The 25,346-nt window shown below is 44.2% G+C and overlaps 1 protein-coding gene across 7 annotated transcripts in view; it reads right to left on the bottom strand.

The window, feature by feature from the left end:
• The window catches only part of Rps6ka2 (ribosomal protein S6 kinase A2), a 388,980-nt gene that overhangs the window by 163,354 nt on the left and 200,280 nt on the right, over window positions 1-25,346 (bottom strand). For 3 of the 7 annotated variants that reach the window (XM_087193518.1, XM_087193517.1, XM_021238008.2), the window contains exon 1: window positions 18,569-18,882. The exons of 3 other annotated variants lie outside the window; for them this stretch is intronic. Coding sequence is in view for 1 of the 4 variants with exons in the window: in XM_004856927.4 (XP_004856984.1) it covers window positions 18,569-18,667 (99 nt within the window). In the remaining 3 variants the exon portion in view is untranslated. Of the gene's footprint in view, window positions 1-18,568; window positions 18,897-25,346 lie in introns of those variants that run through there. One more of the 7 variants, XM_004856927.4, reaches the window with a different exon arrangement.

The following is a 25,346-nucleotide window of genomic DNA, read 5'->3' as shown; positions in this document are numbered from 1 at the left end:
TGAGCCAATACTCAGGAAAGATTGGGGGATTCTTCACAAAGTCTTTGAGGATTCACTGGCTTAGGGTATAATGGGAGAGCTCCTCCATATGTTTGCTGGCTTACAACACAAGAGAATTTAGGACACAAGCAACCAGACATGTTTCAGACTGGAGTGGAGCATGGTATAAACAATGTTTAGTCATTATATAAAACAACTATGCACTATTGAAAAGCTGGATAATTATTTGCATACTGATAACAAGTACCTCTATATCTATTTAATCTTAATTAAATGCTACAAAAACAAGGAAAGCTAGACTCAAAGTTCTCACAACTAACTTAGCTAGAGAATCCATTGGTACATACAAGAAAAATATTCCCATGTAAGAACTGCCAGTTCATGAATTCAAAATTATTTTTCTCTTTGTACGAGGGGGACGGTGGGGGGAGAGTGAGAGCAGGGGTTGGGGGAGAGACTGAGGATGAGAATCAGGAGCAACTCTGAAATCTCATGGAGAACATAGCATTTTGACCACTGTTTAAATCTAAAAGAAAACAAATGCCCTTGGTACCAATCTGATATGGGCAATATATTACAGATTCATGAAAAGCCTCCCATGAGGCCAAGAGAATTTTCCATTAGTTTTCGAAGATTCTTCTTAAAAGAAAGACTTTCTCAACTTTGGCTTTACTGGCTCAGGACGATGTATAACTATCTTCTAGTGTTTATTCTGTCTCTTCTAAAGTTGATGCATTGTAAGACACAGAGTCATGTTTATTTGCAAATCCAAACATCCAGGAAGTTAAGGATATTTTTTTAAATAGAACTTTTATTTAAGGAAAAAAAAGGATAACTAAACAACTTCTGATTGCAAATTTACTCTGAAGGTCAACTTTCAGAATATGCAATAGGGCCAGCCCCAAGTCAACTGTGTGGATGCTGCCAGGTAGAATAGAGGCTGGGCATTTTGTTCTCCACACTCAGGACTCACAGGAGGAAACAACAGGACACCCAAATAACAAGGTTGTCCCTTAATCCCCTCATCCTTGGAAAGTGTTTGCAAAGACTCTAGATTCTTGTTTTTCAAACTTGGGTTCTTTGGGACCCTGAGTTCTGTGGAATAGGCTGAGGGAGATGAAGCAGGGATCCCACTCAGCCGAGGGACCCTTCTTCAAAGTGTGTTCTGACTCTGGTCCTGCATGCAGGGTCTGGGAACAGGGGTCCGTGTACCACGTGGATGTCAGTCTTGATTCAGATCTGCATTCAGGGCAATCACAGAGAGGACTGTGGGGCTGCCCAGCAGCAGAGTGGGTGGCCCTCATCATCATGTTCCACACAGGGTGCTGCTCCGTCACAGCCACGGTGGTGCGCCATGACACCTGCTGTTCACCACAATGGCTCAGGGGCACTTAAACAGTGTAAAGCATACTCTGCACTGTCCAATGTCTGTGTTTAGAAAACTTACTGGCAAGTATAGCATGTCAACTTGTGATTATTTGGAAATGGGAAATTTGCAAACTGGAATATTCAGGTAATCAGAAAATATCTTTGGACACTTATTTCAAGATAAAGAAAATGTATTAGTCTCGAACCTCTTGTTCTTGTGTCCTTTTGTATATTTTTGTCAGGTCCCTGGCCTCAAGCCCCGATCTCCTGCAAGGCAATATGAAACAAAACGAAAGACACAGAAATAAGACTTAAACAGCTAGCAGGGAACTGGGCCATGCTGAACATGTGGCATGAAGCCAAGCATGTGGCAAGGACCCTAAGTAACCAGGTCCATTGGTATTTATTGATTATACAGGCATGGGTAAGAATAGGGTAGAGGGACTCAGGTGGCGTCCGGTGATATCAGCTAACACAGGCAAGGCTTGCAGAAAAGAGGATCAGACACACTTGTAGAAGGAGTGGAAGTGACCAATGGTTGGTTGTGGTTTAACTACGAAGCTACTGAAACAATTAAGGGAGGAGTAGCTCTGGGGATGGAATGTGGATGGAGCCCCGAAGTACTGGGCTGCAGTATTATCACACTAGGAGCCCTGCAGCTCACAGATCAAGACTTAGATCTCTGTGGCAGCCATTGGTGCAGAAGCTGTGCTAGCCCTCAGCACCATCCATGCTCCTATGAGTCATGTAGGCTTCAGTCCAGCTCCGGGTACATTATAGCCAATTATGAGGGGGAAAATGCCTGCTCCATATTACAGCCTGATCTGACTTTAGTCATGGTGGTCTGCCACATATTTTTCCAATCATTCCTACTCATTTTTATTTTCTTGTTTGGGTTTTTCTCCACTCCCATCTCCTCACAATATCTTTTGCTGTTTATTTCAACAAGAGAGCTTTTACTACCAAACCGCTTGTTGGTAAATAGAGTGTAGAAACCATGTTCCATCATGCTTATATAAACACACAAGACAGGAACTATAACATGTGGCCTGTCACTGAATGAATGCATAAGTAGCAAGTCATAAATTATTCTTTTCACTCTCAAGCAGCTTGGCAATATCATGGAAGGTAAATACAAATGCCTCGTCATTTCTTCCCATAAATACAAAGATAATCCAACCAACATAGACAATAGAGGAAGGGAGAAGGCAGAAAATGAATGTGAATTTTCTGAATTCTAAAGGAATTAGCTGCCCATGAATTTAAGCAAAAAACAAGGACATAATTTGAAGGAAAGAGCTCAGGATGAGTAATATATGTAGATAAAATCCTACACAGTTGGGTTACACATTTCATGCCACCAAATACTTAAATGTGCATTTACTATATACGTGTTTCTGTAGAAGCCTATGAATACCTCTGGGCCAGAAAAGCCTATTTGTGTCCAGAGTTCATCAGGAGTCTTTAGCTTGTAAGTCATACTTTTGTTTTATACAACAAATTCCTTCTAGTATTATATCAAAACATGATTATAGCAGTTAGAAGGTAGTCCTAGCAAACATTTAACCACAAAAGCATATGGAAAGTAATAGGAAAGAAAATGTTACAGTGTTTCCATAGCATTTATTTTGCCAGTGAATACATAGTATGCATTTATATGTAGTGTTATGTAATAATAGAATGGTTTTAAGAATTGGAAAGCTAAATTAATAAGATACTGTTTCTAAAATCAATATTCATTTCTAGCTTGCTTTTCTGAATCCTTACTTTTTAAAACTATTGTCTACCTAATCTGGGAGATCGTTATGAGAAAGAAAAGTAGACATAAAAGGAACAAAAGAATCACGAAAACGACTAAACACACTGACAGAATAAAAGAATGCTTGTGGATAAAAACATATTTGTTTTTTCTCAATGAATGAAAGAAACCTAATTTTCCCAGCTTACCATCTCAGTTAAACTGGTAAATTTGAAAAAGCATGTATACTACGGTTTGAAACATAAATATAAAAGTATTATTGTATTTTCCAGATCCACATCCTATTAAGACATATCTATATTTTTTTTAACATGTGATTGTTTAGGAGAATCCCATCAAATGTGTCCAAAATTGTCAATTACACCATATGTGCCTGTTTATTCTAATGATCCAATAACACATGTCCATCACCGGAATCAAGCCCCTCCTCCTGCAGATACTGGTTGACAATAAGGACACTGAGAACCTGTTCAGTCTCTCATGCCTTCCAACATGGCTGATCCTGCTTCTTGCCAGGTTCTTACCATTTATTATACAACACACAAGCACAGAGGGAAGGTGAGGGTGGCAACAGATACCTAGGGTCTGAAACCTTAACTCCAGTTCCAGGGTTCAGCAGCAAGAGGGCCTGCAACCACAGACCTCTACGTTCCTTTGGGAGACAGTGGGGACACGCACACACTCCTGTCTTCTATCTGTGTCCAGCGAGCACCCATTACCTACCAGGCATGGTCTAAAACAAAAGCACAATGGATAGCTGGTAACACATCTCCTTGTGACTTTGTGTCAGAAAACATCTTTAGGATGGGTTTTTCATGAACAATGTGGATAGAACAGGTAATCTGATATACACATGTCACACTAAATGAGACGATATATATGTATGTCAGGATGGCTTTACTTGCATAAGAGAAAACCCAAAGAAAACTGGTTTAAATAATAAAAGGAATTTCTTAGATCTCATAACCGAAATGTCCCAAAGTAGTATGCACTTCAGGCTTGGGTTGATCAAGGCTCCAACCTAATTTTTCTGTAGATTTCTTTTCTTTGCTTCCTCTGCATGCTAGCTCTGTCTATAGGATCTCCTTTATGGTCACAGGTGTCTGGAGAACTACATATCAGTTCTCTTAGCTTTCTTATTCCTCCATAGCTGCTGAATAAAGGTCTCAAGGTACATCCAGTATGGACTGTTTGGGCCACATGCTCAACTCTAAACTTATCACTGTGGATAGGGAAAATGCTATGTGTAGTGCATATGCACATAAATGCACACATGTATGCACACACATGCAAACATATATATGCTTATATACAAATAATATATACACAAAAACATATATATAATATGTATTTATATATATACATGCAAACATACATATATTCATCTAAACATTCCTAGATATGATCAACTTATTTTAATCCCCAGAGTGTCAAAGGGAATATTCATATTCATCTCTGTTGGAAGAGAAAACTTACATCATTTATGACATAAGTTTATGGCTCAGTCCTCTTTGCCTGAAAATCTATGAAATGTATGAAAGACTTGTTGGTTGGAAACATAATGCCCATTTCACCGAGGCTTGCCTCTCCTATTGTTCCCCTGGATGCAGGCATTCTGGGAATCTTTCTTATCTGTCATATTTCAGTGACAGATGAGTGTCTGCAAACACGGAATCTGCATACACAGTGATTACAGCTAACTTCATGTTTTCAGATGCTGAAGTTGGCTGCCAGCAATGACAGCACTGTGGAAGTGTAGGGTCCAGGAGATGCTTTAACAAGGATGTGGGGAAGGAAGACAAAAACCTCGTGAGCTGTCATTCTGGACTCTGTCATTGGAAACATGGGAAGAGCTCTAAAAATTTCAGTCATGTGGGTTCCCAACAAATATTTTCTACCACTGTGTGGGTTAAAAAGTCTTCTTACATTTCCATAATGCTTTCCTACTTGTCAGAACTCATCAGACCTCACCAGGGGCTGTGCAGGTCAGGGAAATGCCCGCTGGACTAGAGGGAAGGGCTCAGGACAGGGGTCTCTCTGGGCTAAACATAAAACATCCCCTGCAAACAACTCCTCTCCACCTGCTGCATCCTCTCTGACCATGTGGAGATAAACACTGTGAAATAACCAAGCACCCTGCTTTCTCCAAATCCCTTCATAAAAATCTGGTTTTTTTAATCCTTCCATTCCTTATTCTTTCTTCTAGGTCCTCTGCTGCCAGTCTCAGTGTGAGGAAGGACCAGGCCAGCAGACGGTAGCTCTGCTGACTGCCTGGGGAGCTGAGGAGCCTGCACATATTCCCTTGGGGGAGTGGGGCTCACATGCTTCCCACCTCCAAGTGTGGTGTGGGCAAGGGTGAGAGAAGAAAAAAACTATGACTCCACCATTTCTGGCATCTCAGTGGCCTGCCAATCGACAGTCCTCCTCCTCTCCATTGTGCACTAGTGAAATTCCAAATGCATAGCTCTTCCTTTGGGGGAAGATGTAACCCAAGATGCATCACAGCTCCGCGGACATGTGTTACGCACAGCTGGCTTCCTCTCCTTTCCCTCACTTAGCCTGGGGGTGGAGGGGGGCAGTGATGGCTCTGTCCAGGCTCTGTCACTAGCTGAGAAGCTACTCTGCAGAGCCTGGGGCTGGACTCCATTTGTCCCGCCCAGACCAGCGTTACCATCCTTGCTGAAAGCGTGCTGAAATGGGCTCGTGATGTTTCATGGTCTAGATGTTCATTTCTTCCCACATTTGTATATTTTTTCCTTGGTGACCACTCCCAGTCTCTTTTACCTATCTTTCTCCCTTTGCCCTTGTCCCTGGGTCTCCCCGATTCCTACATTTTGCCCATTTCTCTGACTCACCTTCTACCCTTCTCCTTTTTCTTGTTTTTCTCTTTCTGGTCTCCTCTACTCCTACTCCTCAATTATTGTTTAAAAAATAAGTGATACACAGAGGTTCCAGGGCCTTAGATAAGAGCACTGGGCAGAGGAGATGGCACTATCCTTTTGGTTACATCTTCAGGACCCAAATCTTCACTGGAAAGTGCACAGCTGAATGTTCCAGCATGCTTGCTGGGTGCCTTTACTCACAAAGCAGTATCTGCAGTCTTCCAACAGTGCTTCTGACACTGCATTTAATAAACCACTGATTTGTACCAAATTGTGCTGCCACTGATCCGATCCTACTGCAGGGCTGGTGTACAGGAGGTGGGTGCAGTGTGGCTGAGAGTTATTGAGACTTCAGCATAGTAAACAGATTGTAGATCACACAGGAAATGTGATGCTTTCTCAAGAGCTTTGAACCTTGCTCAAATCTGCAGGTGAGTGGCAGTCTGAGCCATCTTGGATTATGCAGAAACCAGAGAACTGTCTGCTTTGCCAGCTTATGCTCTTGTGCCATTCTGTCCACCTCAGGATGTGGTGGTGGGCAACAAAGGAAACATCTGGATCTTCTCTTCTGCTCACAATGTACATCTAGGCCACAGGCATGACTGGTACCTGCTGGTGTTAAGTGGCAGTTCCAGGAGCTAGTTAACTCATTTCCCACCCTTTGCCTACCTTCCTATGGTCTATTTCCACAGATCTTATAAAACTGAGATATAATTCCATAACCTCTATTTCGGGCCTTCAGGATACAGCCAAACCCCTTGCAGAGGCCCCATGGCCATGCCCACTTGCCTGCCCCCTCCCTGGGCACACTGACTTTCTAGCAGGGTCTGCTCAGCCATCACCTGGCTCAGGACCTCAGCCCGATCTCCCACACTACCCCTCATACCACTCCCCTCCACAGAGGGCTTACCCAGATGCCCAGCCCAACCTGTTTTCCTCTGTCTTGTTTAGCCCTGCCCAAGCTGTGGGACTTTCCTCCCTCACAAGTTCTGCTATTTGAGATGGCAATATTTTTGTAGGTAAACTCTCTCTCTTTTCTCTAGTGGGATTTGAATGCCATGAGGACAGGAGCCATTTCTCTGCCCTGTCCTCCCTCAAAGCGGGTACCGAGTCAACCCCTACAGAACTCCCCTACAGTGCTGGACACGACGTAGGATGCTGGAATGCCATATAGACAGCCAACAATCTTAGCCTGGATTATTTTAACACCTTAAGCACTACCCCCACGTGGACCCTCAGACTCATGCTGACTGGTCGTATCCTGGGAAGGCTCTGAGTGCTGGTGTTCACCTTCTGTGCCCCAGGCCTGCCCTGCTCTAGAGTAGATGACTCTTACCCCCACGGAGACCTCCCTGTGCTGGCCTCTGCTTCTATCTGGCCAGCTGTCTCCTCTGCAAAGGGAACTCTACCCTGATGGTGGCATTTTTTGCCACTGTTGTGGTAGCAAACTGCCACAAACACAGGTTGGTTTTCTCTCTCACAGGTCAGGAGAGCAGAAGTCTGAGTTCCACTCCACAAGTCAGCAGGGCTGGACCTGTTTGGAGGCTCTGGGGATCCGTGTCCCTGTCCTCTTCAGCTTTGTGGATCCCTAAGATCAAGGGCCACAGCCCCTTCTGCTCACCACAGTCACCTTCTGATATCACTTCTTTACCTCTTGGGATCAGGCTGTGGCTATTAGGGCCATCAGCTAGCCTTCCACACCCACCAGGGAGACTGTCTGCCCAAATTGAGACACCTGCTAAGTCCATTCCTGGACACTGGCTGGGACTTTGGGAGGCCCAGGGAGGGTGGGGGTTAGATGAGGGGGCCACTGAGCAGTCCCAGAACTGGAACAGGCCTCAAAGAACTATCCTTACCTTATTTCTTGCCCCTGAAATTTCAGCAGGAAATACTGGCCTTGTTCACTGGCACCTTGTTTCAGAATTTTGGTCCTGCTGCATTCCGGCTAATGCATATGGCCAGAAAACAAACATATGTGTCCCCTGTAAGTGGGCCATCTGACTGTTCTGCACCTGATGGTAAACATATTTCCCCCATCCTGCTCTTCAGATCACTGCTGAATTCACTGCATGATGTGCTGGCCAGAGATTGCAGAAGCAGACAGGAAAGCAGGAGGTATCAGGTTTGGGCAAATGGGAGAAAGTGTTTTAAAATTGCAGAAGATACCAGGTATGCTGCCTTTTTTAAAAAAATTAAGAGAAGAACTGGTTGAAGGTTGGAATAAGTTTTAGGATTATGTTAAAATGAAGCCCTGACCTTCTGAACTTGATGAAGCCATGCCTGTCCTGCCTGGAACGTGGAGGCAAGAGGTACACAGCAGTGTAACACAGAGCAATGCTTCCTCTGCTTGGACAGGTATGCGACAGGCAAAAGCACAGGATTTGAAGACAGAGGCTCTAGAATAAAGGTGGGATCTAGAATGAGCAGGAATGCCTGTTGTCCCCCTCTCCCCAGTGCACCCTGTCTTGGATAATCCTGAGACTCACCAAAGTGCCCCAGGGAAGCTGTGTGCTCCAGAAAGGAGACAAAGCCATACACAGGTGCTCTGTCTGCTGTGGAGACATGGCTGAGACATATGCACTCACTGGGCTTCTGGGTCAAAGCACCACATTCTTGCCTGCTTTTCCATGAACAAACAGATGGCTCTCCTGCTTTTGAGAGGCGCTACTGTGTGCCAACACATGGCACCAACTGAGAGAGTTCTTCATGTTGTCATTTCTACTCAATGTAATGCAGCTTAAATGGCAATTTTAATTTTTTTAATGTGAAAGTTAAATGTTTATTGAAAGTTAAGAAGAAAAGCAAAAGTGAAAAAGAAGTGAATAGAAGAGAGAAAATACGCCCTGCACTCAGAGCATGTCCCTACAAGAGAAAGAGGGCAGTGGTGACAAGGGCCAATGCCTAAGGTCTTTAATATCATACTTCTGATGTCAGATCCAGGCTGTCTGAAGCTGTTCTATGCATGCATCTCAGCTGTGTTTTGCCAGCTCTCCTGAGTGACAGGTCAAATTAAATGGAAATTTTACAGCCCATGTAAGACCTGTTGCTGTGTGGAGCACTAAGTCTCTTGCATCTACACTGTACCACTGTTTGTGGAACAGAGGACCAGAGCTCGGCAAGCCATGAGGAAGAGAAAGAGTTTGTCTAATGCCTACCTCACCTACCACACTGCCCTTTGCTGGGTGCCTGCAAGACCCTGTGGACAGGCCATTTCATTTACTGCTGGCCCAACCTTCTAAGGCAGCTGTGATGCTAATTTGGCAAAGGAGGGAACTGAGCTTCAGCAAGTTTCATTGGTGACCTTGCCAAAGTCATGCAAGTAACAAATGGTTGCACAAGGACTCAAATCATGGGGTCTAATTGCAAAGTCATACCCTGCCTACCCCCCATAACATGTGTCATGGGCCAGGCCACAGACAGACCAACTACCACAGGAGGATGAAGTAGACATAGGAAATCATTATGCATCACTATCAAAGCCTGTACAACTAACTAGCAACCAGCACATGTCCATTCCTCCTGACCAGGACCATGCCAATCAAATCACCTTTTGTCCAGCAATATGGCTCTGTATACCTGAGGGTACAGCTCAGAACAGCCTTGTGTAGAGAACCTTAGACAGGCTGGGTGCTCTTAGGTGCAAGATGCAAAGATGAACAAACTGCCCCCAATTTCAAGATGCTTACACTAATGGCCCAAGTGACAGACAGTCTCAGAGGGAAAGATTACTGGGATAGAATGCTGGTGTGGAGAGAGGGTAGCAGATGAGAGGGTATCTGGGAGGGAGGACATGTGTGACAGTAGAGGGTCAACCTCACGGTAGTGAGACACTCTGTTTTAGCTCACTGCAAGAGTCAGCTTTCCTGTTGCTGGACACAATACAGAACACCTACAAATTAAAGTAGAAGAGGTTTCATCTGGCTCAAGGTTTTTTTGGTACTGGGGATTGAACTCAGGTCGTTGCGCTTGCAAGGCAGGCAGCGGAACCACCGAGCTAAATCCCTGGCCCTTGGCTCAAGTTTTAAGGGGATTCAGCCCATGGTCAGCTGGCTTCAAGGCAGAAACATGGCAGAAGGGCCTTGTCTTAGTCACTTTCTTCATCGCTGAAACACAATACAAGACACCCACAATTTAAAGGAGGAGAGGTTTATTTTGGTTCATGTTTTTAGTCCATAGTTGGCTGGCTCCAAGGCAGGCAGACATGGTGGAAGAGTCTGGCAGAGGAAAGGGGTTCACCTTATGGCATCTAGGAAGCAAAATGGGAAGGGAAGACTGGGGAAGGAAGCATACCCTTCTGAGTCATGCTCCCAGTGACCCACCTCTTCTGAACAGACCCCACCTTCTAATAGCAAGTCAGCTATAATGCCCCTATAATCCAATCACCTTCCAAATACATGAGCTTTGGAGGCTATTTCAGGGGTGATGGAGCTTAGTTCACAGTGGCCAGGAAGCAGAGCAAGGGAACAGCACCAGAGTGGAAGTGGCCAGGTACCAGATGTAGACTCCAAGGTCTCCATGACCCATCCTGCTACACCCAAAAGTGTGCTCCACCAATTTCCAGGATAGACAACAAAGCCAATCAAGTTGACATTCTGCCCTAACCCCCACACTACCTCTGGCAGGGTGGGAGGATATTGACACAAGCACAGACTGATGCTCTATATTTCCCATGATGATCAATCTCATAAGTGTGAGGCCCACCAGTGTGGGGAGGACATCCCAGGTTTACATCTCTTCTCCCTCCTTCACACATATACAAAATGACTATGGCCAGTTCACTCTCATTTTTCTATACCAATTGCTGGGTTCCACTGTCATAACCCTCAACACCACAGTGAATCAAAGGAAGGTGTGCTGATGAACATTCAAAGTCAAGGGTCCAGATATGTCTGATCCCTGAAGGGCACACTGGACAAGAATGGACAGGAGCTCTTTGTATATCAGCTCAAATACACCCACTATCAGGTTAAAAAGTTTTATTCACTTCTCTGTTGTGGTGGATTCCGCAAGGACTTGATTGAGTTATATATCAAAGTTCACATATTTTCTTTTTTGCTAAGATCTACAAATATATAAGTCATACCCACTCTTGTGTTGTTTCTGGGGACTCTCTGGGATTAGGGCAGTTGGCTATAACTGCTGTTTTGAGACCAGTAACCCAACTGTCCCATCTCCTAAAGAGACAGCAAACTAAGCAGAATTTAAGAAGCCGAAAATGTTCTAAAAATAAATGTTCTTTTCTATTTTGCCTGTTTTTCTTTCCTTTAAATTCTCTTCAATGTCAACCAACCAACCAGCATGGCTTTAGCAAGTCACAGGTAAGAGGGTCTCTTCAGACCTTTGCAAGTGTGCCTCATGTGCTGTGGTGACGTCATGTACCAGTTTCTCCATGGCTTCGCCCTTTAACAGGAGCCTCTGGTTGCAGGTGACCACAGGAGCTGGCAGCCTCTTGCTTCTCTATACCTCCCCAGCATCAGTCCCACCCACTTCCACCCCCACCACTTTTCCCCCAGGCCTCTCCAGGCAGTTTCTCCATCCTCCTGTGCTTTGTGGGCCTTTCAGAACAAGCTGGTTTCTTGCTTTTTCATGCTTAGAAAGAGACTATCCATGGGATACTTTGGATGTAAAAATCCATGTGGAAATTAACAGTCATCTGTATTCAGGTCCTGAAAGAGTGCACTTATCCTGGGCTGAAAGCAATCAGACTGACCTGGGTGAGCAAACGCTTAAGCAGGCACGGGAGCATTTCTACCATGACCATTCCCAAATAAGGCCTTTTAAAGTTGAGTGCCTCCACCCTTTCTCTTATAAATTTGGCTGCTAGGTTTAATGAGTAAAAGCTGCAGGGCTGTGGGCTGTGGGTAGGAGGTATGGCAGAGCAGCTTGCGGCACAGGCCCTGAAGGCTCAGGGCACTGTGGAGACCACTCTCCAAAGGAGGCTCCAGACTTGTACTCTGGCTGGTGCCTATCTAAATCCAGAGATGGTGAAAGTGTGGTACTGGAGCCATTGCTCAGTCTGAAACACCCTTCTCTACTTCTGCCACCGGAGGAACTACATCAGCCAGGAGCCTGCACACTTGTCCTCTGACTCACTTTTTGAATTTTACTAGTTTCACAGAGGATATAAATGGCCCAAAGGACAACCAGTTCTTTAAGAACCTAGATCCTTTCCGAGGGCACCGTGCACCCCTCTGGCACCCCTCCTGCTCAGTCATTCTATGAGAGCCCATTAAATACAATCCCAACTCCAGAAACAGTCTGAACTTACCTCTTCTTTACAATAGCTCCTATTTCCATGGATTATGCTTTTAATGACAGCAGTGAAGATTAAGCCTTCATAGCAAGTAATTTTAACTCGGCTACAACCTAGGAAAGCTGTCTGGATGGTGATAGTACTAATGTGAAACAGATGTGCATTCACAGGGGCGAGGGTGAGGAGGCTGGCAGAACCTATTGTGGTGCAAAATCCTCTACAGGGAGGGGCCAGCCAGTCAACACAGTGCAGCCCTATGGAGCACCCACTGCAGCTTTCCCCCACAGGCGCAGGTCACTTTGCAAGTACTGGCCGCTTGAAGATGACTGTCACTCTAGGGTTAGCTTTCTATTGCAGCTGGGCAGGCAAGTGATCAAAAGGATTAAGGGCTCTGGTATATGGCAAGAAGATGAGGGAAGTGGACAGTCTAGGAAGGGGTAACCAGTGGAGTCTCAGAGGAGCTTAGCGCTGGAAAGGGTGGGTAGTAGGGACAGACACAGCCTGGCCCCAGGGTACAGAATCTTCCTCCACTGCTCAAAGACAGCTGAATGAGCCTCTGCAAACCAGTCACTGGGGAAAGACCTGACTGCTGCTGGCATCAAACAGGGCTCTCTGCTCTGTGGTCTTATCAGGATGCCCTGTAATGCACCTCAAGGAATTAAGCAAATGACTGCATAAGACCTGGTTGGTCTGCATACTTGTTCTTGCTGCTTAGTAATAAATCATAGGTGTGTGCTTACTGCACATTCATCCTCCATAGCCTGGTGTGTAGGTTCCTCATGTTTAATGATAGCTGCACCACTATCATATTGCCCCAGCTAAGTAGTCAGTAAGAACGTCTCATAGCTGTGAATCAGACATAATTAACAGTATTTTATATAGAATATGTTTGCCTGATCCATTTACATGATTAAATTACACTTGTAGCTTAACAGGTTATTTGTTGAAAATTTCTACTTCTTTGAGTTCAACTTCATAGCTCTTAGAAATGAAAACCTATCAGCAAGCACAGCATGCCAGCAAAGAATGTAACAAAACATAGCCCAATGCAGCCAGAAATAAAGGCAGGTCATTCTAGAGACTCTGCCTAATTGCAGACTAGCTTTGAGTAGTTAACAAGCACAAAACTTTGAAACAGAAGATGCACAGTATTTCTAGCTAAGTCCCTGGCTACCAACTCCAGATTGTATAAAACAGACTCAACCTTGGTTTCCTGCATATCAAAGAAGAGCTGTCCACAGGCACCATCCTGGACATTTCCAATGATGCACAAACACTGGTCACCATGAACGTCCATTCATCTCCAAGCTCCAGCCCCAACATCTCTCTCTCCATTCTCAAATCTGCACCCTATAATTGCCTCAGGGAGCTCATGAGGGTCCTGACTACCCATGTGTTCTTCTGCCCCATCTGAGAAAGGTCTCACCTTGCATTTGAGAAGCAGAGTGAAATCCAAGGTAATTGGTAAGCCGGATAGGTGGGCAGATGTTCCATCTTTTATTTGTTGATCTTTAATTTTATTCTACTTCTGAGTGTATGAAAAATAGAACCAATAGTCTTCACTGCATAAAGTGAATGATGGAAGCTGGCTAGCATGTGACCTTGTGGAATGAATGGGGCAAGGTGACCAAGAAAGAAAAAGGGGCAAAATCTCAATTGCTTTGATTTTCTTTTCACATATTTTTGAATAAGCAACATATTTTGAGGTATTTCTTGGATATAAGGAGAGAAAACATGTAAAGAAACTGCCCAGATAATACAGATCAGGGACACCATGACCACAAATAAGAAATTAACTGTAATGTCTTTAAAATAAAGGATAAATGCACAAAATGAGTAAATTAAGTAATCACTAATATGGACTATTATTTGTATTATTTGTGGTCTCTCTGGTTAAAAAAAGCACAATAAGACCAGGTTTAACAGAATTTCTTTGGGTACATTTACTGAGAGTACCTGAAAATTATTTTAATTAGAGATGGTTTTCCTGGAAACCACCCAAAATCTAGAAAAAGTGCTTACCTATCAAGCACCAAGACTAACCCTTGATGGAATACTTTCCAGGAAGCTTTCTTTCTACCCATCCTGAGAGCCAACACCACTCGCAATATTTGCTAGGAGCCTCGTAGCATTTACATTATCAGGATACTATGTTTTTCTTAAAAAGGGACAAGCAATTGATATATTTTCATGTGTGGGCATAGACAACTTTTTATTATCTATAACCATGAGGAAGAGAAATAAACTGACAATTGACCTAATTGAACTATTTCAATCCAATAATACCAAGAATCTTATAGGACTTAACTCCAAGAGCAGGCTTCCAGAGACTTACCTCGGTTGCTCTATAAGTTCACTGAAGGCAGGAGTATATCTTTATGACCAAACTGCTTATCACAGTGATAAAATTTTTTGAGCATATGAATAATTAAACAAATAAATAAGTGAAATGAAATTCTTCTTCCACTCAACAATTCACCATTCCAACATCCCAGTTGAGGGCTTATATTTCGTGCTTCTCACCACTAAAAATCTTTGAGTAGAAATGCCATTTTCAGGTAAAATGGCCCAAATAATAGATCACTAAAGAGGACCCTCTGGCTTTGGTAACCCCATACAAAATAACTCTTGCCTATATCAACTGACCTTGCATAGTGATATCTTTAGCAAATTAGTTGATATTTTACCTTTAGTAAATAATAATTATTTTAGAACCTATATTGCCTCTGGGAGGACTACAAATCAGCCTTTGGAGCCTCACACCCTTTGAGGCTTTGCTGACATATAAGGAAGTTGGCGTGGGGCATTCCTTCCTGTCCAGTGGGCCTGAAGCTCTCTTAAGTGGAACATACACCCTGGAGCATTTTCTTACCCTAAAAGCTGCCCTCGCTCAGGGCGAGGTGACCTGCAACAGTAATGCATCCCTGGATAAGTGCAGCTGACTCATGAAGCAGACGTGCATGATAAGAAGAAGGTCTGCTGCTATCCCAGCCAGAGGATGGTAACTCCATCTGAGCAAATGAGGCTGATCTTATCTTGTGAACAGCTTGGAGAAACATCCTGGGAGAATTGATCTTCCCTTTGGCACAAAGGAAGGGAACAGGAACTCTTAAACACCAGGCAGAGAGTTTACCACTGAGACCGATCTCTGGTTTACATAGAATCTGCAGCCATAGAACAGTACGAAAACCTCAAATATTAGCCCAGAAAATATTAACAATATCAACAATGAATAATTAGCAACTGAGTGTTTTATCATCCACAGTCCTAAGTTAAGCATATATATATATATATATATATATATATATATTCACTTCTTAATCACCAATGATGTAGGAACAATTACCATTTTCATTTTGCAGTGGAGAAATAGGAGGGTTAAAGTGGTTAACTATACTGCTAGTGAAAGGAAGAGTAAGAATTTATGTGCACCTAATCAAATTCATCAAGAGTTTTCTGACTTCAGAAAAGGCTTCCTAGAAAAATTTTAGGTTATGGAGAATATTCCAAAATATTCCATGCAGTAATTTCCTTTTAAAAATCACAACAACAGCCCCCTCTTTATGCCTCACTTACTATATGGTATATTCTAATAATCATCTGACCCTACAGGGCTAAAATGGATAAGAGACAGCACTGTTCCTTGAGCAGTGGGAGCATGAGTGATTCACTTGGACTCCCTGGTCTTCCACTTCCTCATCTATAAAATGGACCACTGAATGAGCCCATGGTCACAGCTTGGCCACGTCATCGTGCCCTAGAAGCCCAGATTCTTTGTCAGACATGGCTCAGAAACTCATGCAAGGTGTCCATCTTTCCTTCAGAACCTCCGAAACCACATCTGCTAGAGTGAGTCACCTGGCCATTTCACCTGATGTAATGCTGATATGTGACAAAAATATTTAAGTCAATTTAAGCTATCATTCACAAAATGTTTCTGAATATTATTAACTGGCATGGGTTCCACATCAGAGGCTTAATAAATGTTAGATTCTAGAAATAAAATTTATTTTAAAGCAAGCATGACATCATCAGGACAAAGTCTCTCCTGAAATAAAGACATATTCCTTTAAACTTAAAGTAACAACTGTTAATTTCCTGTTTATTCCACTGGTCTTTGAATTGCAAAGGCAACATTTTTTCAGTCTCTGTGTATATTTAAAATACAATTCTCACAGTAACAATTAAAAATGTTTCTTTTTATACTATGAGTTTTCTTTTTTATTCATGCTAACAGGAAATATACAACTAGGCTCAGGACTTTAGGTCCTACTTCTCAGTTCTTCTAAATTTTACATTTTTGGATGAGTGCTTCTTGACCTATATAACCAGTTGCCATTACAAAAACAGGCAGCTTCTTTGGAAAAATGTGGCTGAGGAGGAATATGGAACTGTAACACACTGGTCTGAAACACAGAGTATGCTGATTATTAGATACCCCACAAGGTAGAAGTGCCCGAAGGCCTCTTGAATCTGCATTATTTTGGGGTCTGTAATGCCCAGAAACAATCTTGACCCTCAGAACACTTCCATAAACATGTGGAGAATGAATATGTTGGTAAAGTTTTTAAACAAGAACCCTCAATTTCTCATGGCTTGTTTACCCTTTGGCAATAGAATAAAGATAGTAGAATATGTTTCCTGGATTTTCACAAGCACCAAGTGACAGAAAATTTGTGAATACACTTGTAAAAAAATAGAACATTGTATTAGTATCGACCTTCTCTTCAGTATCCAGGATGGGATCTGGAACATAGGAAAAGCGCTGATTCCTTGCTGAAAGAACACATTCTTTTTCAGTCCTTTTGACCTTCTGCATATCTGATAGTTAATTTCATTTTCACGTTAAAGAAACTTCTTTCTGTTCCTCACTCTGTTCCTCCTTATAGTTTTTGGAAGTCTCCCTCCATCGGCTCTTGGGACTTCCAGGGTCACCGGTGTCTCCCCAGTAACACTTGGAGTTTGCCTGGATGGTGTTTCCCTTAGCAGGGACAATAAATGGAAGGAGACAGCGAGCTGTACAATAAACCCTATTTCAATGAAATAGGGAATAAAAATATGCTTGGTATAATGATAAATACTGGTCTGAGTTTCTGTTCTTGTCGACTCTAGATTTTTACAGGGCCAAATTGCATAATTTCTCTCAACTTTAGGTTTAAAGCAAGCCCTCCTCCACTACTGGATTAATAATTTTATTTTTCTTAAGCTGATATTTCAGTCTCAGGGATCCCATCTAGCACTCTGATCCTGAGCTAAAGTAGAGCAATAGAAATTTTTTCAAGAAGTAATTCCCTGCTGCTTTCATGTCTATTCCTTGAGCTTTGCTTAAAGATCTCTTAATTGCTACAGAACACTTGTGTCTAATATCGTGGCAGCTGGGGCAAAGATATTTAAGATGAAATTTGTGACATCGTTTCAAATAAAACCAGAAAAAAAAAATCCATAAGGCCTGGACTGAGGCAAAGGGGAGGGCAATGTCAAACGAAATCTCCAGGTCTTAGGTCCTGTAAGCTACCCATCACAATGCCTCTATTCAACACATTTCACCATTTTGTCCCCTATGGACTCAACAACGTGATGTGAACAATGAGATGAAGAGCTTAAGATTTGGTTGCTGAAATAAAAACCACCATCAAAGAACCATCCATTGACGACTCTGAACATCCGAAGATGCTGAGACGAGGGACACTGGGGAAGGACAAGATTTTTCAGAGTCCTCTGGGCTTTCAGGACAAACCCTGTCAAAGGCAGGGCTGCAGGATATTGCATCAGGCGCTTTGCTCCCAAATCAGTCTTCCACCGCCCTGAGCCTTTGTGCCGCTGCCTCCAACCCCGTCAATTCTACGCTGATTTCAAATACTCTCACCATCTACACTATGAGGTAGTGCTTGCCTACCTCTGGGCAGGGCTAAAATAAACCAGATCCACGCAGCCGTGGGCAGGGCGACTCCCGAGGTGCTTTCCAAGCGCCTCCACACCATGCGGGAGTCCAGCTGCATTGACCGGCTCCCTTCCTCGGGTGGGAGGGACCCCCAAATTTTTTGCGGACAGAAGTACCGAACAGGAGTCTACTGGGTTTAGCCCCTGCCAAGGATTCGTGTCCGTCAATTATTATGAAGTCCCAACAACATTTGGATCCGTTTTTATTTGCTTTCAGGAAAACTGGGCCAGCTTTCAAATAACTTTATGTCCCAGGCCTGGGCATGGGGTGGCCGCCAGCGGACAACCAGTAGGACAGCGTCCTGCACACGCCCACTCCGGGCGAGGGGACTGGGACCTGCGCGCTCCCCCGGGCGACGCCTTTACCTCGAGCCGGCTCAGGCTGGAGCTCTTGGAACGCGACTTCTTGCGCAGGTACACGGAAAAGAACCTGCGCACCGTGAACTTCTTCATGCCCAGATCCATAGCCCCGCGCCCAGCCGGGAGCAGCCGCAGGGCCGGCGGGAGCGCATTCCCGGGGCATCCCAGGCGCAGGAGGGGTGCGCAGGCGGGCGCGCGGCCCGGAGCCCGGCGCAGTGGCGCCGGTAGCAGGCGCAGGCAGCGGGCACAAAGGGCAGGCCGCGCCGGCCACTGCGGCCGGGCCCAGGGATCACTCCCGCCGCGCCTCCACCTCCCGGCCGGAGGACTAGCTCTGGCAGCGGGCCCCGCCCCTGGACCCGCCCCTTCCCCGCCCCCGCCAGACCTCCAACCAACGCCCACCACAATGCCACGCCCACTCCACAGTCCGCCTATCAGTGCCCGCCGCCCGCTCCCCCGGGGGCTCAATCTCCTTCCCTCTACTCCTCTCCAAAGAGTACCAGCTTCTGGCGGCCCCACTCCTTTCCGCCCACCGCCAATCAGCGCCTGCCGCCCCGCCCATAGGTGCTCCGCCTCCGCCACTGCCTCCAATCAGTGCAAGCCGCTCACTGCTCCAGGCGCTCACCCCTCCCCCTCCTACTACTCCATCCTTCAGAGTACCTGCTCCGTGCACACCGCCCCCACACGGCCTCACCCACTACCCGCTACCACCAATCAGCAATCGCAGCCGTCGCATGCCTAATGAGCCCTACCAGGACCGCTCCCAGCTATGCCGGCTAGTGCGGATGCCCAGAAGCTGCTCCCGGAGCTGGCTCGTCTGCTCCTGGTCTTTTTGAGCCTTTTCTATCTTGGAGTGTCATTATGTTTTCTTTCCTTAAAACATCCGTGTTCGCATCTTAGCTTCGTGCATTTCTCCGCTGAACAAACTTTAGCGGTTAATGAGCAAGCGCTCTAAAAACGGCCACCACGAAAGCTGCGCTGTCCATCTCTCCTCCCGGGCCCGCGGGTCCCTGACAGCCGGAGGTCTGGGCCGGGCCAGGATGAGAATGGGGGTGCCTCTCCTGCTATTCAGAATCAGTCACCCTCTTCCTGCTTGCGGCGAAACGTATCCCTCACGTGGCCGGGGGACCGGGCGGCCGGCTGGGGAAGCCTCCCTTTGCAGAGGCTGGAGAACAAAGACACATCCGCTCTCCGTGACCTCTGGCTCCATATATAGAAAGTTATCCAAACAGATGACTTATCAGGCCCTGCACAGGAATATCCTGAGACGCGGTGACCTAGGTCTGCGGGTGGGAGCTCTTGCAGGATGGCACAGGATTTGCCTTAAAGACCCCCCCCCCCCCCCAACATGCTCAACAGAGAGCGGCAGGCAGACTCTGGGCAGCCTGCTCTGTTTTTCTCTCTCGCAAAATTCGCTCACTGAGCTTATGTTTTAAAAGAGGGGGAACCAAAACGCACTGATATACTACTATAACCGCCAAGAAAAACCCCAAAACATTTGTGTGGTGTTGAGTTTTCAAGAATCTTTTGTAAAGCAAATTGCAAACAAAACAAAACAAAACAAACCCTGTGTGTGCTTTTCTTCCTTCTGCTGAATAAATGTTGCATTAATACTTGCAGTAGGCCACATTTTGCCACAGTGGATAAAGTGATTGGAATATCCCCAAATAAAAACTTGTAAACTCATACAGCACCCAGGTGGAAGTGAAGTCAGACAAGCTTTCTGGATTTACTAAAGACCTGTTTTTACGGTGCTCCCTGGCTACATGGTGAACAGTAGAAAGCATTTAGCAGCAAGACTATGCCTCTTCCTTAATTGATAACCTTGGACACATTTGCATGCTAAGTTCCCACGGCTCATCTCTAAGATGAAAATACCAATAAAATCCACCACACCTTCCTTCCTGGGTTACTATGAGGCTTATGCAAGATATTGGATGTCATTGGTGCTTTGCAAATTAAGAAGAGTAAGTGATTTTCATATAACATATTACCCAACGTGAATATTTTTCTCTGAAGATCTGCAGAGCCCCACAATGAAACCGAACATTCCTTTTGCTGCCTCTCAGGCCAGTTTGACAGTGGAATGCCCATCAGAGTTGGTTTCTTGCTTCCCTGTGAGATTCTGGTGGGAGGATGGCTATTTGCTTCCTGGTGGTTGTTACCTGCTAAGTCCCCCTGAGACCACTTAGTCATCCTGGCTGAGAGCAAATACAGTGGACTCTGGAGTTATGAATGGCCTGACACACAACTTGGGTTATGACCGGAATTTTAGTTTTAACTTATGACCAAAGTCTTGAGTTACGACCTGAATGCTGGCCACTTGTGCTTCCAGATGGTCTCAGATACAGATTTAACCCTTAAAGAGTTCTGGAAGGAACATTACAACATCCTTTCCTTTGTGGGGTTAATTGAGAAATCCTGGGCCAATGTTTCTCTAAGGATACTGAGGTCTGCCTGTATACAGGAGAGAGACTCTGAAGGTTGTGTAGAGGAGCCTGAGCCTTCAATTGACCAACTTGAGTTACAACCAGCCCTCAAGAATGAATTGAGTTTGTAAGTCAAGGGTCCACTGTACATAGACAGTATGGGCCACACAATGTTGTTATTCTGGCAATGAAATCAGCCAACAGAGCTTGGACTGGTCACTGTCTCCAGGAATGAGGAAGGAGCCAGCTTAGCCAAGCTTCCCACTATAGGGGTGCTGGTAAAACTTCTCAGACAGGAGAACAGTATGCCCACTATTCCAACTCATGGGCATCCTGTTCAAGATGCCTCAAGACAGGAAGGTTTGCATTTTACCAACACAAATATTGGATCTGGGCCTAATAGAATTAGAAAGGAAATGTCTCATTCATGATTCCCTCAAAGTTAAGGACAACAAAATTCATTTATAAAACAAGTCTGTTTGCTCTTGTTGATGTCTTGGTAAGATGCTTAATGTAAGGAAAACCTCCAGACAACCAAGTTTGGCATAGATATCAGAGCCCACTTTAACCTGGGTCCAAACAATCCTTCCAAAATATTAGAAAAGAAAATACAAACCTAGCATTAAGGTTTGTGTCCAGATAATGGAGTGAGACTAGACTAAAGAGAAGACAAACAGCCCAAGTGATCTCTGAGTATCCTGAACTTTGCTCTAACCTAGGCATAGTAAACTTGGAACTAAATTCCATGACTCCTGTTGCTCTAGAATAGTACCAAATTAGCTAGTGTGCATTCAGTCAGCTCAACAGGTAATAATTAGACAATTGCTAGCACATGGCACAGTGGGTGGCATCAAGGAATCAGGAGTATAGCAGCTCAAGAAGTCCACAGAATCATGGAAGAGAAGATAAGATAAGCAAATTGACAATTGTGACACACTTTTTTATGTAACATGAAAAAATATGTAAGAAAATGCTATGCAAACAGATAGGTGAGAAGTCAATTCTACTTAAAGAAGTTGAGGAGGTGGTGGGCCTTGGTCTAGACCCTGAGGGGTAAGAAGGCATTCCTTGGGCAGGTAAGAGGAGGCTCATCTCTCCACCCGAGACAATACAGTTTATTGGCAAGGTTGGCATGGTCTCTGCATTTTTAAAAGATGTCTTATTCTCAGGGCACCTGACAAGCATGTAATACTATTTTTCTGATGGCCCAAGAGGTAGATCCAAAAGCTTCTAATAAGTTCACTTCTACCCAAAAGTCTAGTTCTGCCTGAACAGTCTTGCATGTTACTGAGATTTCCAAACTTTTAAAACTCATTTATTCTTGTAATTATTTCTAATATAATACCAAATTACACTTAGGCCAAATTTTCTGTCTCGAAAGTAAAGAAAAATTCTGTCTTCATTAAAACAAAGGTTTTGCATGTTGCTGGCCCACCGTGGCTAAATTCACCAAGATCACAGGTCATGAATTGTGTTTTTTCAGAAGGCTCCTTGGTAACAGAGTTGTCTTACTTACCAGGCACTCTAAAGATAGCACTGCCCAGCTAATATAAGGCAGGAAGTCTTGCTAGAGCACTGTGCAAACAACTTCTTGTGTCTGTATTATGAATACATTTAACCAAGATTCCCTTTGTGGAGTCCCTGAGCATACAGAAAGCACACCCTTTGGTGGTAGGATTATAGGAGAGGGTGCCAGGATTAGCCCCATCTAACTAAACTCCTCTTCTCAGCTGTGTCCCCATGTTCCTAAAGCGCTTATTACTAGGATGCTTCCTGGAGGTGGGAACTCAGGAGGACAGCCTAGTGTCGATGAGTCTCTGGACAGTAAGTGGTGATGAGCTATCAGCTGGGGCACGTCCAGAGCAATGCCATGTCAAAAAGAGGCTTGAAACTCTCAGGGAAGGGTCTCATTTGCCTTTGCTATCCCAGCTCATTCCTGGCTCCTCACAGGATGCTGATCTCAGGTCTCATTTCTATACCTGGGGACCCACTGAGTCATGTCAAAATGACAACAGGCCTCCAAGCTCAGGAATTTAATATCTCTGCAAATATTTGTGATTTAGTAAGAAAATCTTAATGACCAAAAAGTCTTTAAAATATTGGAAACAAAGCTATAATGATGAAATTCCAGGCAATGAAATTTGGATTTCAAACACAGGCCTCAGTTTCCAGGTAGAGGTTGCTGGAAAAATACAAAGAATGAATGAGGGAGGATATACAGAAATTGATGTTGTTAAAATAAGACAGAGAGAATATGAGGCATAAAGACCAAGAAACCAAGAGGGAAATCCTGAGTAAAAGAAAAGTGGGAATGGGGAACTTAATGGGTGACAAGAAAGCAGAAATGGATGGTGTGACTTGGGGGTTGGGATTGGATTGAACCAGATACAAACTGAAAGACTGTAGAAAAGCCAAGAAGAGACAGTGATGAATACGAAATACATCCGAGGGGAAATTACCACATTCACAGAGTGAGGCATAAAAGTGAGGCAGAGTGGAGGAGTAGGTCTCTTCCACTCTCTCTGGATGCACATGTGAGGATGCGATATCCAGAGCTGGTACAGCTATGTTGGGACCATGAGGGAGCCAGTTGTCACGAGAAGCATGTCGAAGCTGACACGTGGAAACACCCCGGGTCCTGATGACCTGGCTGAGCTGCTGTGCTAACTGATCCTGAAGCCAAACTTCTTTGAGGGCTATTTCTATGGACAATAACAAATCTCTTTTATGAGCTGGGTTTTTTTTGGCTATTTGCAGCTCAAAGAATTGTAATTGAGATATTGAGCAAGATAGTCATTGTTTAGTCAGTTATTTAACTAGATTTAAATTTAGTTATTAAATCTAAATTCATATATACATTAAATATTATTTTAATATTCATGATATTTATAAAATATTGCAATAGAAAATGCTACAAAATTACAGTTATAATGATAGAAAAATTACTTATTTGAATTCATGAAAATGTTATGCATACAATAATTTCTCTCTCAGTACTCAGCTCTGTGCACTCCTTCAGAAAGATCACAGGCTAGTTACTAATTATCAGATATAAAAATATTCTATGATGAAGTGAAAAGGTCTAACTTTTAAGGAAAATAAGCAAGCACCTAATCCATCTGAGGAACAGAGGGAGCAGAGGGACAGAGAAGGGACAGCTTTTCAGACTGAGCAAAGCAGAGAAGGGTGCAGAAAGAAAGAGCATCAAGTGCAAAGACTTTAGGATTTGACATGCCAGTGAGCCAGGCCTTGCTAGGTGGTGAGTACATGGGCTCAAGGTATGGAAAGCAATAGAGAGAGTGTGACATTTGTCCTAAAATGACAAGTGAGAGATGAAAAGAGTTGATGTGAGTGAGATGCAAGATCACATCAGTGATTTAGAAAGTATTCTTGGCAACAGGTGCAGAGTACTGAATCCATGGAAAGTAGAAACTGTTCCAGTGAAAGAGAGCTTATGACAATCTTGGACATGACAGTGTCTTGATGAAAAGTGAAGCCACAGCAGGTGCAGTGATGAGGGAAGGGAGAGACGTAAGAGAGACCCTCAGCAGCAGAGCTGGACCACTGCCAGGGTTCCTGGGCAAGGCTACAGTCCACAGGCTGCACAGTGGTGCTTCTCCTGCTGGCCCTTATACTGAGTCTTATATGTGGGTTCAGAGGATTCCCTATAAACCTGCAGCTTCAATACCATCCAGAGTGACCACAACCATGGAGAACAAAGACACCTGTAAATCACTGAGATGAGAAAGAAACAACTAAAAATGGCAATGTCACTTTGTCAAAATTTAAAATTGTTTGGTTTATTTTCATACCATAACTATCTCAAATCCTAAATATACAGAAAACATATCCAAACATTAGGAACTGAGACAATTTTTTAAAATCCAAAGAAAATAAAATCATAATTTAAATAAGATCAATAATCAATATAAATCAACTTGTACAATTAGACCAGCAAACTAGGATGTAAAAATTCAGTTGTGTTTGGAAGTCATTTTGTGACTCACTAATCATTTGTCAGCTCTCTTCTACATAAATCTGAGCATGAATGAGTGAGAGACAAGCTGTCCAGGACATCTGCCTGCCAGGGCTCACTGTCCTGGGCTTGTTGCTATAGGGCCTGGTGAGCCTGGGTACCCAAAGAGAAGGTGGCACTAAGACCCTGTCCTGGCAGCTGCTGCAGTCACAGGCAGGGCAGACAGACTTGAGCAGCATTTACACCTATGGGATGACTCTGAGCAGGAGTGGCCAGGAAGAGTCTATTGCCCAGCTGTGATTAGAAAGGAACATTTTCATTCATACTTGAGTGCGGGTGAACATTCACCACCCACAGGCTCCAGAAGGTTTCTCCTCGATTT

This window comes from Heterocephalus glaber, unplaced genomic scaffold (assembly GCF_053883595.1).
Source record: "Heterocephalus glaber isolate CG9 unplaced genomic scaffold, H.glaber_assembly_v1.0 deba00001593, whole genome shotgun sequence".
Classification (NCBI taxonomy): Eukaryota; Metazoa; Chordata; class Mammalia; order Rodentia; family Bathyergidae; genus Heterocephalus; species Heterocephalus glaber.
Note: the sequence above shows the minus strand (reverse complement) of the source record. Positions and strands in the feature narration are given on the sequence as shown.